The sequence below is a fragment of the Maniola jurtina genome, chromosome 4, assembly GCF_905333055.1.
Source record: "Maniola jurtina chromosome 4, ilManJurt1.1, whole genome shotgun sequence".
NCBI lineage: Eukaryota > Metazoa > Arthropoda > Insecta > Lepidoptera > Nymphalidae > Maniola > Maniola jurtina.
The window spans coordinates 8,003,556-8,016,995 of NC_060032.1; the positions used below are offsets into that span (position 1 = coordinate 8,003,556).

The window sequence follows — 13,440 nt, forward strand, 5'->3', positions numbered from 1 at the left end:
TACCGAACCGTGTTACATTATTATTCTTTCTTACTGTATTATTCAAAGATTTTTGCAAATTGCTATTTCACACAGATGCACCTGTATTCTTTAAAGATGGTTTTATGTTTAAAGTAATAATTTGTTAAAGTGAATTCTCACGTACCATGCCTCATAACAGCTCCCCAGTGCCTTATAACAAGCACTACATGTTTTGAATTATTTTGAATCATATAAAAAATTTTTGAATCGTAAATCTTTTTTTTTTATTATAGTATCCTATTTTCTAAATAAATAACCTAAATCTAAACCTAACCAAATATTTGCAATTTTTTAAACAAATCTTATGTAAGCACATAGATTGCTGTAACACAGTTTAATTTTTCATCCATTCTTTTTTTTTTCTAATCAAAAACTTCTTCTCCAAGACTGAGAAAACAATAAGTGCGACGCCACCCCGCGACTATAACAGTATGCTTACTTAGTATTGAATATTACATCTCAACAACGTTGATAGAATTTGATCGTCGAAACACAATAACAGAGTCACACACAACGTCAAAGTAAAGTGAAACTGAATTTCCTTGATTTAAAGTCAAAAATTCAGTACCTCTCATTTACCTAATTTCATAAGTTTTCCGCTTGGAACAGTGGCTGTAGATTTATGTATGAAAAAACTTGACATTTGAACTAAAAATACTCGATTTAACTATGATGATTCACCTTAAATGAAGTGAATATACAAATAGCGAGTGTTCGTAACGGTAAAAGACTACTCTATCTGCAATATAAGTTTATCTGTCTAGACCAAAAATAAAAACGGGATATGCAATGCCGTCACATAATTTTAGGAATAAGGTCTTTTATAGTACTTACGAGTATATTGTCGTGTTCCTTTGAATATTCAGATCTACATTGCTTATGTATAAGTATATAATTATGTATGGTTAAAAGTTAATTTTAATACTGATCGCGCTTGATTACTGTTACTCATTGAGGAATTCCTTCCTCCATCTCACAAACTATTTATTAGTATACTTTTACACGCAATCGGATAGTAAAACTTTTGTAAATAAAAATAATTGTATAGAGTAACTAGCCGATGCCCGCGACTTCGCCCGCGTGGATTTAGATTATTCGAAATACCGTGGGAACTCTTTGATTTTCTGGGATAAAAAGTAGCCTATGTGATAATCCAGGATATTATCTATCTCCATTCCAAATTTCAGTCAAATCCATTTAGTAGTTTTTGCGTGAAGTAACAAACATACACACACACACACACACACACACACACACATATACACACAAACTTTCGCCTTTCGTGTGATATCTATTAAAAAAATCATTGTCTATCGCTAAAAACCCCTATTGTTTTTCAGGATAAAATAAAACATATCTTAAATGTTAACCGAGAGTATTAGCTGTAAATTATTTCATTTTTGTACGCAGTAATTTTTAGTAGATAATAATGGTTTTTTGACGTGTAATGTTCGCAAAAAGTTTTTTATGTAGGTATAATATCGTGGCTGGCAGAATGCCCAGTGCCCAATATGTAATATTAAAACTAGCTGATCCGGCCTGGTACGGACCGATTAAAAATATTAATCCCCTAACTTTTTTTAATCTACTAATTTATGACTACCCGTCATAAATAACATGCTTTTTTAACATCGGGAATCGAAAACAGTTAGTTAAAGTATGATGAACTAATACTTATTTTTCAACCACGTAATATACCGATATTTAAAGGGTAGTTAAACGAGTGGTAAATTCAAGTTACAGGTTTCAAAATACTGAATAGATATGAGTTAAGCACTGAAATAAATTTAAAAAACTTTAGTGGGAATACAAATAATAAAAACGGCGACTTTTAAATACTTTGGGTTACAAGTTATTCAGAACAATCAATGTAAAAATTATTAAGCAAAAAACTTTATTTTAGTGGCAATTATACAGCACACTTTTGTTCAGAATTATTCAAACATCTTCCACGTGCGGCCAGTCTCCGTCACTTGCTAGTTGATACCCGCGACTTCATTCCCGTGGTTTTAGTTTATTAAAAATCCAGTGGGAACTCTTGGATTTCCAGGATGTCTACCCCGTATGTCGCTCTTCAGGTCTTATTTTTATAACTATAAAAAATTACGTCGATTCGTTACCCCGTTGCGACGTGATTGAAGGACAAACCAACAACCAATATACCTACCAACAAACACACTTTCGCATTTATAATATGAGTAGTGATGATTGTCGTCAAGCGCAAGCCTAATAATACAGTAAAATGAAATTAAACATGAGTTGTCTATAAATATACATCTAAGTTTAAGTTGCTAAGGGGCAATATAATTCAAGCGGTGGATCAAATAATTTCTGAAAGGCTGACATCGCACTGGCAGTTCTTTTGGTGCTACAAATTTTCGTAGACGACAGTAATCACTTAACATCAGGTGACGTGCCTGCTCGTTTGCTCGCTATTAATATTTAAAAAGAATTACCTTAGTAAACAGGTCGCAAGAGACCGTGTGAAACACTTTGCCGTAGATACAAAAGTCCTTCCCGATGTCCAGATCTTTCCAGTGCCAATATTCTCCGAGATCATTCTTGGGTATCTTGCCTCGCTTCACAATTCTTCCTTGCCATAATCCCGAATTCTGTAGGACATTATTGTTAATGTAATTTCTACGTTTAATTTTTATTAAGGCTACTCGTATTCTTACACTAATAATAAAATAATTTTATATTTATTTATTTAATAATCCATACTCCATTAAATACTAATAATATGTATTACCTACTAATACTGACAAATGCGAAACGTCTGTCTGTTTGCCTGCTAGCTTTTCAAGGCCCAACCATTCAACCGATTTTGACTTTTGGTACAGAGAAAGCATGCATCCCGGGAATGGACATAGGCTACTTTTTGTCCCGGAAAATTTCCACTGAATTTTTGAATAACCTAAATCCGCGTGATTATCTGAATTTTTTATTATTTGCTGTCATAGCGGGAATAGAAATATAGGTACATTTTCTACATTCAAATCTCTACCTATTGTGGTTCACGAGATACAGTCTGCTAACAGACGGACGGACGGACGGACAGCAGATGTTTAGTAATAGGGTCCCATTGAACCCTTAGGATAAGGAATTCTAAAAAGGTATAACATCATGGCATTTTATAACGATGTCCCTGCCATACATATCAATAGAATATACAGCTACTTCTGTTTTATACTTCCGATTTCCATAATAATACATATTACTTATTATCGGAATATAACTTGGAACCACCTTGGAACTAACTTAAATACCACTTAGCCACAAAAGCGATAAGGGTATAAAGATATGATAACTTTGAACACATTTCAAAGTTATCAAATCTATAAAAATTTTAGACACTTTAAAATAGGAAAAGTTTCATAAAATCCTTTCTACTTTGCGCGCTCCGTTCTATTCTCTAATATCATTTAAGAATTGCATGGAGTCTGTAAAGAAAACAAAAGAAATTTTCTTGAGGCAAACGAGAATTCAACAAAGTACTCTAACCTAAAAGAATCATTGTCTTCTCATAAAATGTTTTCTTAAAGCCACTTTCAGTTTATTTCACTGATTAGCTACGTAGTTGCTATTATTTAATAGTATAACTTATAAGGTTCTTTAAAAACTCAACAAAATAAGAAAGCAATTTAAATCGCATGAAAAAGAAAAACCTAAGTTTTCACGAAGAAGTAGTATTAAATAAAATAATGTACCTATCTACTAGAAAAATAATTTTCTCAGCAAAAGAAAATGTACATAGCATTATTATGGAGGACGGATAATAATTATAGTTTGCTGAAAGAATTTTAATAAAAAATACAATATCTGAACGCTATCAAAGTGATAATCGTGTTCTACTTTGAAATTAGATAAAACAAACTTTTCTAATATACGAGGTAAATTATATAATCAACCGCACAAGTCAACTCTATAATCATACTCGTCAATAGGTAACACGTAGAATCAGATTCTGATTCTTCGTCTTAATATTGGAATATCATGTTATTATTCCCAGCACTATAATTTGGAAGTGAAGAGGAACTATTACTCTTATTCGTACCAATTCTAATTAAGGTTAACTGACTTGGCAATGAAAATTAATAGAAAACGTACGGACAAGTCGTTTGAAACAGGGTCCACCTCAACCTTCATTCACAACTCGGGCACTATTACCTTGTCAGTCCTCAACTTCTCACTTTGCAAAATAAACTTTATAAACTCTAGTTGATCTGAGGGAATAATTAGAACTTCTAACACTTTCACGCTTTATTTGCTACGACTTGCTGTTGAGTTAATCAAGAACTGTAGAGAAAGTATTCTTGTACAACAAACAAGAAATAAGGGTACTTCACTTGGAAACTTAAAGTAATTACGTAAAGCCCAAGGCAGACGAAGGAGCCATTCGAAAATGCTTAGGCTCGCAGTAGGCAGTGAGATCTGCCGACAGAAGTGAAACAGCAGTGGGTTTTTGGATTTTCAAAGTAACTGTAGCACCAAATATTAAAATTTTATCCATACTATACTAATATTATAAATGCGAAAGTGTGTCTGTCTGTCTTTCACGGTCCAAGAGTATAACCAATTCTGACGTTTGGTATAGGGTTAGCTTATATCCCGGGGACGGACATAGGCTACTTTTTATCCCGGAATAGCAAAGAGTTCCTACGGGATTCCTAAAAAACCAACCGCTTAACCGATTTGTATGAAATTTGGTACCGAGGTAGCTTGCGTCCCTGTCATTGACATAGGTAACTTTTTATCCCGGAAAATCAGACAGTTCCCACTGGATCTTTAAAAACCTAAATCTACGTCGACGAAGTCGCGGGCATCCTCTAGTAATTTATAAATTAAAAGCACTGTCGTAAGTATTTTTTTAGTACTATTGGCACCCCAAGCACTATCAATATTATGTCGGTGACGCTCACCCTAAAATCACCCAACGTGTAAGAAGATTTTACACGATCTTATTACAATTAAAGTAAAGAAAATCGGAGGCTATTCAAACTACACAAAGGTTATTTGTTAATATTATGAATAATACATACTTATAATGAAATAGTATTATTATAATGTTATGGATAAAAAAAATCATAGTGTCATATCTATACTTTCCTATTTCATTATGTAATGTAATATAATTGTAATGTAACAGCCTATCCTATGCCTAGAATATCAGATTCAGCAGCAGAAGTTACTAATTATGATTTGATTTCCATTTTATAGGTCAAATACGCACTTGCACGTAAATTACACTGTATAAACAGTCGCAGAAAGTCTATCTCTGCAAGTTTTTCCATGGAAAGTAGGTAACTTACAAATTTTACTTCTGAAAATTTTATAAAAATGCTAAGCATGTATATCTCTCTCAATCTACTTCAATTTGCAACCGAGTTAAACTAATCCCTGGCAGATTTGAATGTTGTTGGTTCGTTCATAAAATTTTTACTAAGTATTTTATAAAAATTTTACAGTGGTTAGGACAATAAAAATTGCTCTATTTCTGAGTATTAGTAACATGTAAAAACGGCTCCACGCGCATAACTTAGGAAACTTTGACAACTTAAAGCTACTTTTATAAAAAAATCAAGTTTTAAGGTAATTGCTATTTGACAAATCGCAAAAATGCTGTACTTTGAAGTAAATTGTTTATTTTTCTAAAGCATTAACAGCTATTAAATACATGCAATTAAAAACTTCAGTTTGTGAAGATTATAAGGGCCTTTTTTAATTTAGTATACATTATCCCAATAATAAAAAAAAACCAAGTTGAAAACATTGCTGTTCGCAACTTGTTCTGTAAAAGTTTTCTTTAACATCTTGATACTTTGAAGCCAACCTCCAGAAAATGATATGTTTAGGTTTAGCAATCAATTTTAACTGTTAGTTTTATACTAAATGTTTTTCGTTTCTTAAATAATCTAAAACTAACCAAAAAACTTCCTGTGCTATTTATTTTCTTGCAGGCGCTCTATGGAATTCAGTGTCCACTGGACTGTCATGGCGGAAGGACTGTGCGCGTCATTTCGTCGCAAAATATTATTTAAAATGATTATATTTCGTCGCTTCATTCTTCAGATATAACTAACAAAATGGTAGTACCTTTACCTTGCAGGCAACACTTCGCACTTTTAGAAAAGAGAAAGTCAATTTATTTTATCTCTTGTGGGTAGGCTCTGTGACGGTTCGTCATTCTTTTTCCGTGCGAGGCAACAAGCGCACGCTTCAAATTAAAATAATAAATTAAATATCATAGTGAAAAAATTAAGAATAAATTAAATATCATAGTGAAAAAATTAAGAGGAAAAGTGAGAGAAAACATAGGCAATTAATTGTGTACTCATAGGCGATTATTTGTGTACTCATCGTCCGATTCCGAGGACAATATATGTAAGTACTTTAACAATGCTTTACAGTGTGTAATTCCCTGGCGTGCGTAAAGTGTCAGGTAGGCTTTCCTGGCGGTTAACTGAGGGTTAGCACGAAGGACAAGCATGACACTAAAAATCAACCCAGGCGGGTTTAGCGCCGGTCGACTTAACCGGACAAGTGAAGGTATCTGTAGGCTGACCTGGCGGTTAACTGCGGGTTAACACGATGGTTCAGCGGATGCCAATAACACCCTTTGTTCCCGAATGTTCAATTCGGTAGATTCATTGCTAAAATATTATTTCAAACTACCCTCAAAATTTTAACTTTTAACACCGTTTTCTCGTTTTTTGTTCCCGAATGTTTAATTCGGTAGATTTATTGCTAGAATATTATTTCAATCTACCGTCAAAATTTTAACTTTTAACACCGTTCTCTCGTTTTAAAAATCACAAGGGTCAAATAAAAACAATAACGCACCGCCCCTGTTATCTCGTTCGCCAACGCCATCGCCGCTGTCACCACAACAGCCAAAGGCTCCGCCTCCGTCAGCTTGCGTAGCTGTGGATGAAATTGTTCCGTCGTCGTCACAAGACGCATGCAGCGAGCCGGTCGGTGCCGGAACTCGAGCCGGAATTATAACATGCTTTGGGGGACGCAGCGGACGATATACCGGCTTATAGTCCCAACATTCATGGTAAATTGGCGCAGCGATGGCTCCCAATTTTAAAGTACGTGACTCCAAAAAATGGCAAACTGTTAAAAGCTCCGAATTTAAATACAGATATATCTGCCGCTGTCGCGGATATTGTAAGGGCCCGAGACAGAAAGCTTCAGTCGAGGCAGGATCAGTTGGGCCTAGGTATAACGGCCATAAATAAAGCGATGACCTTGTTATTGACCGATGGTGACAAGGTACAAGCGTTTAAAATTTTTATCGGATAGCTTCTGAATACTTATCGATCTTCACTTTACTGAGACACAAGTAAGATCGAAACTGATCACCCGGGACTAGATAAATCCTTTTTATCTGTAATTCGGGACCAATATCTGTAACTCCTTTCGGAAATACACTTAAGTACCTGGAAAAAATAAAAGCCTCAAAGGCCATTGAGAAACAGGGACTCCAAATCAAAAAAGGGAAAACTTTGACATCGAAGTCCGAACCCAGAACCGCCGCGCACGGCCGATGACGCAGCCGCCACCGTCAACGCGGAACTCATCTTTGTCTCCAAGCGCGACGAACGCCACCAACAGGCGCGCCCCAACGCGGCGCTAACACAGGTACACGCTGGCAAACTGCAGCATTACAATAATTGTTGGCTTAGGATTACTAAAAATTCTGTAGTTTTAGATTGGGTTCGCAACGGTTACGGTATACCTACCTACCATTCACTCATAAAGTAGTGCAATATGATATCCCTCATAATACCTTCTCAGTTGGAGAAAAACGGGAAATGGCATTGGCCATTATGAAATTATTCGAATTAGGAGCTATTAGAAAGTGTAAACCTCAAAAAGATCAGTTTATTTCTAACACCTTTTTAGCTTCAAAAATCTAACGGCGGCCATAGGTTTATTCTCAATCTTTGACAGTTAAATTAATACGTTTCCAATTCTCATTTTAAGATGGAAGATCATAGAACGGCATCAAAATGATACCAAAAAACGGCTTCATGGCCACCATAGATCTTAAAGAGTCCTACTTACTGGTCCCAGTAACGTGTGCCCAACATAAATATTTACGATTTCAATTCGAAAACGGAAATGCGCAAATAATACCTAACTTACGAGTTAAATGTGATGCCTTACGCCGTTTCTCCACTGCACAGTGCACACCGCACGGCACGACATAATACTGTGACGACTCCGAGTGCCATACATTTCTATGGACCGTTTACCCACTGAACGACACCGCACCACACGACAAACGAGAACAAAAATGACATTGACACCAGGACACAAGCAGACGGGAAAAATGTGGTGCCGTGTCTAGTGGGAAAACGGCCTTATGGTCTATGTTCACAAAATTAATTACCTTACCTACCTACCCTAATTAACGTTTACAAAATTAATAATGAAGGAGGTAGTTAGTTATCTAAGGTATGCGGATATATCGCATTTCAATCAGTCGTGTATTTAGACGACATTAAGTGCATGTGGACAGCTTTGACAAATGTCTTAGAAACGTAAACGAAACTGTAAGGTTACTAAATTGTTTAGGTTTCGTAATTAATTACGATAAAAGTAATTTACACCCTCAACAGGTTTTTAGGGTTTATGTACAACACAGTTGATAGGACAATATCGCTTCCCTCAGATAAGCGAAACAATATTTTGAACCTAGTTAAGGGTAAGCTTCCACTAAAACCAAGAAATCTAAGATTTCAAGCTACAAATTTACCATCATAGAAAAGACTTTCACGTAATTGAATACGTGTTTAAAAATAAATCAATCTTTCGTCTCAACATTTAATGTATCATATTTACAAAAACTATTTTATTTATTTTGTAGTGATCAATCTCCCGTACCTAGTTTTACGAATCATATTAATAACACGATTTGTTGTATTGAATAAAGCCTAAGTTCAATCAAAAATTTTTGTGAAAATAAACTAGGTTCTGTAACAAATCTATTTGTACAGTTTTGGTAAACATCCATTTATTTAAAAAAAAAAAAAAAAAAAAAAACATAATAATAAACATCACTTTATATTACAATAAATAGCCACGAAATGCCTTTGTTTGTTTAGTTTGTATGGGATGTTTGTTAAAGTGCAAGCTGGACCTTAACAAATTTTATACCTACCGAATGGTACTATTAGGGATTTCGCTCAACTAATAGGTGTTCTCACCTCAGTCTGCCCAGCTGCAAGATATGGCTGGTTATATACGAAGAAATTAGAAAGACTGAAATGCCTGGTTTTTAATAAGCACAAAAGTTACGATGTAAGTTTTAAAATCCAACGTGGATATCTTGCCAGATTTGATGTGGCAGTCGAATAACATTCAGTACCACATCAAATACACTTATGAGTCCTAATTTTGACTTGGAAATTTTCAGAGACGCATCCGGGGCAGGCTGGGGAGCTTATTGCGAAAACAGGCACTTGACTTAATCATGGCATCCTTATCTAAAAATACTTTAGATCAATACAGCGGGACCTATAAATTATGGTGGCAGTTCTGTCTCGGTAATAAACTCGACCCCTACAAGTGTTCACTTTCGTCTATAATGATATTTTTAACTGAACAATTTAATAAAGGTGCCGCATACTGCTCCCTGCACCCACCGTTCCGCACGGTCTTTACTTTAGGTACCTAGTGATTTAACTACCAGCGACGGGGAAACGATTACTTAAAGGTGCCTATAAGTTAAGACCAGCCACATCGAAGTATTCATCCACTTGAGACCCACAGTTAGTATTAAATATCGCCAATTGGATACCCAATCTTTCGTTAGAGAAAATCACCGAAAAATTGATATTTGCTCTGTGCACAGCACATCGAGGACAAACTCTTTCACTAATAAAATTGGATAATATATTGATAAGTACTTAGGTCTCACGGGCGTTAATCGTAATCGGGATATCAGACGTAATTAAAACTTCTGCAGCTGGAAGTGAGCAGCCGGTATTGTTTTTACCTTATTTTAATGAGAATAGGTCATTTGTCTCGCTACCGTCATAGAGGACTATTTATTCCTCACCAAGAAGATTAGATCAGTAACTTCGAATAACCTGGTATTAACATTCAAACGACCGTTCAGGCCCGCGACCGCCCAAACCATCAGCAGGTGGATTAAACAAGTGTTGGACGAAAGTGGCGTGTTTGTGGCGGTGGTCAGCGCGCACAGCATGCGCCACGCTGCCACATCCGCGCCGCGCGCCTCCGGTATTTCGGTGGATACCATTAGGAAAACTGTCGGTTGGACAAGCAGCTCACTGTCCTTTGCCAAATTTTACCATCGCAGAGTATTAGATGACGGTGTCTTGGCCAAGTCTATTTTATTACCTAGGGAAACGTAATTAGGTTTTCCTAGTGACAGGAATTGACTACAATATAGAATTTCTAATAAGTAATGACTTATTTACCTAGTTGGTTTAAAAACTTACCTTTCTTTGTATACCTATCAAATAAATGTGTAAGATTTATTTTGCTACCTAATATAAAATGTGATTTGTTTAGCTAAACACTGTTTACTGTTTGGCTGTTTATTTTTCACTTTTAAGTATGCAAAATTTTCCTCTCTAAACATCTACCATTTTGTTAGTTATATCTGAAGAATGAAGCGACGAAATATAATATATGATCAAACGAACTTGCAAAGTGAAGTTCGATCGATATTATATGAGTACGCTTCATTCGAAGATATATACACCCTCCCGAACCCAAACCCTTATCAGGAAAATTTTGTTCCTGGTAGTTATTTACTTACTCTAAAAAGAATGACGAACCGTCACAGAGCCTACCCACAAGAGATAAAATAAATTGACTTTCTCTTTTCTAAAAGTGCGAAGTGTTGCCTGCAAGGTAAAGGTACTACCATTTTGTTAGTTATATCTTCGAATGAAGCGTACTCATATAATATCGATCGAACTTCACTTTGCAAGTTCGTTTGATCATATAATATAAGCTTATTATTTTTGAATGAAAGTTGTGTTTATAATCGTTGAAAAATAAAATAGGGATTTTTTCATTTCTAAATGAAGCCTGCTTATATACTAAATTTTATTCTAAAGTTACGGTTTTACCAGGTAAATACTCGGAGGTTGTCATAGATTATGATGACAGATAGTAAGTGTTCTAAATAGGTATTATACCTATGTTAGGAGATAGCGCGCCTCGTTCCGGGTGCCGTGTTCCGAAATGGATTTCGTAGTAGTGCAAGTTTGGTGCAAGCCCCACATGACGGAGGGGTATGCGTCAGGCATTTCCTGTGTACAAAAAAAAGACCTATATTTCGGATCCATATTTCATCACTGACAATATGCACTATTCAAAGACTGTTCTTCAAGCATTGAGGAATTTTGGACAGAGACATCTCGAAGGTTCCCGAAGGCTGCCTGAGTTAGATTTGTCGGCTAGCTAGCTTTTTTCGAAATTGGACTTACTTAGCTGGATTGTGTGTTAGAGATTTCTTATGAGATATTATATGTACATAATATAACCATCATAAGGAAGCTCAGATTCATGCTGCGGGCAATGGGGAGAGCCTAAAGGTTGGAACGCCATTTCGGCGGCCGTGTTTCCTGCCATATATACCATAGATACCTGCAAGCCAAGAGTGAATAGGCATCTTCCAGGTAAGCGTGCTCCAACTTGGACCTCATCATTGCTTTCTTTAAAGCATGATTGTCGTCAAGCGCAAGCGCAAAGATTCAGGCGGCGCAAACCCGTAGCATGTGGAAGACCCTATTAAAGACCTATGTTCACTGTGGACGTCTGTCGGTTGATGTTGATGATTATGTCTTTAGTGCAAGTAGTTCAGTAGTTTCAGAGTTTATCGATAACAAACAAACAAACCTTTCCTCTTCATAATATATGTACTTAGTAGCGCAAACTTGGAAAAAATCTCGTGGAAACTCTTTGATTTTCCGAGATAAATGTCATTTTACCTGGCAGCCCTAATCAATTTTATCACTGATAATAATAACTAATTCATAACCGTTAAAACTAAGAGTCAAAATCTCGTTTTTCTAGTCGAGTTCCGTAGGCTCTTTGAACCCACCGCATTATTATCCCAAGAAAACCTACCATTAGATGTAGGAATAATGGAAAGAGGTCACAACCCTCAGCAATAAAGAATACGATGCGGAGAGAGATGTCACTCTCAAGGTCTTTAAATGTATCCATGCAAAAAACCACGTCGACTGGTTGCTCCGTTGCAGCGTGATTGAATATTAAACCAACAAACACACTTTCGCATTTGAAATATGGCCAGTGATTATAAGAAACAGTTTAAATCTCTCTCTGCTCTCCGAGAGACGTTAGGCAAAGTGAACACGAATTATGACACTTCTGTGTTCTTATACAAGCTTAGGTCTCTCAATTTTGTCAATTAATGTCAAATTTCTTTCTCAGATCAAAACCTAGTAAGTGGTTTAAATTCAAGAGAAGTTTAGGCCGTAGTCTTCAACAAGAAACTCGGCGGTTGCTCTTTTCAAAGATTTGATATACAATATTAAATTGCTTAAAACGCACATAACTGAAAAGTTAGTAGTGCGTGATTCCAGGATCGAACCCCCGACCTTCGATTAGGAGGCGGACGTTCTAACCACTAGGCTATGACAGTTTTTAAATTAAAGGGGTTTAAATATTTTAGTGTGAAGACTGGCCTACACATTTATTCATTAGATGTGCATCACTTTCTTTTTTAGGGTTCCGTACCTCAAAATGAAAAACGGAGCTCTTAAAGGATCACTTCGTTGTCTGTCCATTTGTCCGTCCGTCCGTCAAGAAAACCTATACAGTACTTCCCGTTGATCTAGAATCACGAAATTTGTTCTCGGATTTATTCCTTTACTTGGGCTATGAGAGTTGAGACCTATCTACCTGCCCATAATTCTAGGTTAACGGGAAATACCCTATCGGTTTTCTTGACAGACACGACAGACGGACAGACGGACAGAAAGACAGGCAACAAAGTGATCCTATAAGGGTCCCGTGTTTCCTTTTGAGATATGGAACCTTAAAAACATTATGTAAGTATGCAAAGTATTTCCCTTGCAAGCCATATTTAACAGTTGACATGTAGAGGTCATTGACTTTTCCTATCTTACTTTTAAGTTTTAATGCATCATTAAGTATTTACTGTTTTGACATGGTATTTAGATAATGGGTGATATTTATTTTATTTTATCTAATTCCTTTGAAAAACTTAGTAAGGCGCATTAATCTATAAAAAACCTAGCCAGTTCATAGACTTACTATGTTTTAAAATGGTCAAAGCGACTTACTAGCTTTTAATTTTACTTTAATGTGGGTGTCCTTACAATACAACGGGACATACTATGAAAGTTAGGCTTATGACATAAAACGATTTTCGGAAAAATG

General features: G+C 35.9%; 2 protein-coding genes across 2 annotated transcripts in view; one reads left to right on the plus strand and one right to left on the minus strand.

The window, feature by feature from the left end:
- Window positions 1–13,440, minus strand: part of LOC123864434 (EF-hand domain-containing protein 1-like) — an 80,683-nt gene that overhangs the window by 58,793 nt on the left and 8,450 nt on the right. Inside the window, exon 4 of the mRNA XM_045904853.1 lies at window positions 2,478–2,633. Coding sequence (XP_045760809.1) covers window positions 2,478–2,633 — 156 coding nt within the window. The remainder of the gene's footprint in view (window positions 1–2,477; window positions 2,634–13,440) is intronic.
- The window catches only part of LOC123864435 (pseudouridine-metabolizing bifunctional protein C1861.05), a 154,060-nt gene that overhangs the window by 4,751 nt on the left and 135,869 nt on the right, over window positions 1–13,440 (plus strand). The gene's annotated exons all lie outside the window — the stretch shown is intronic.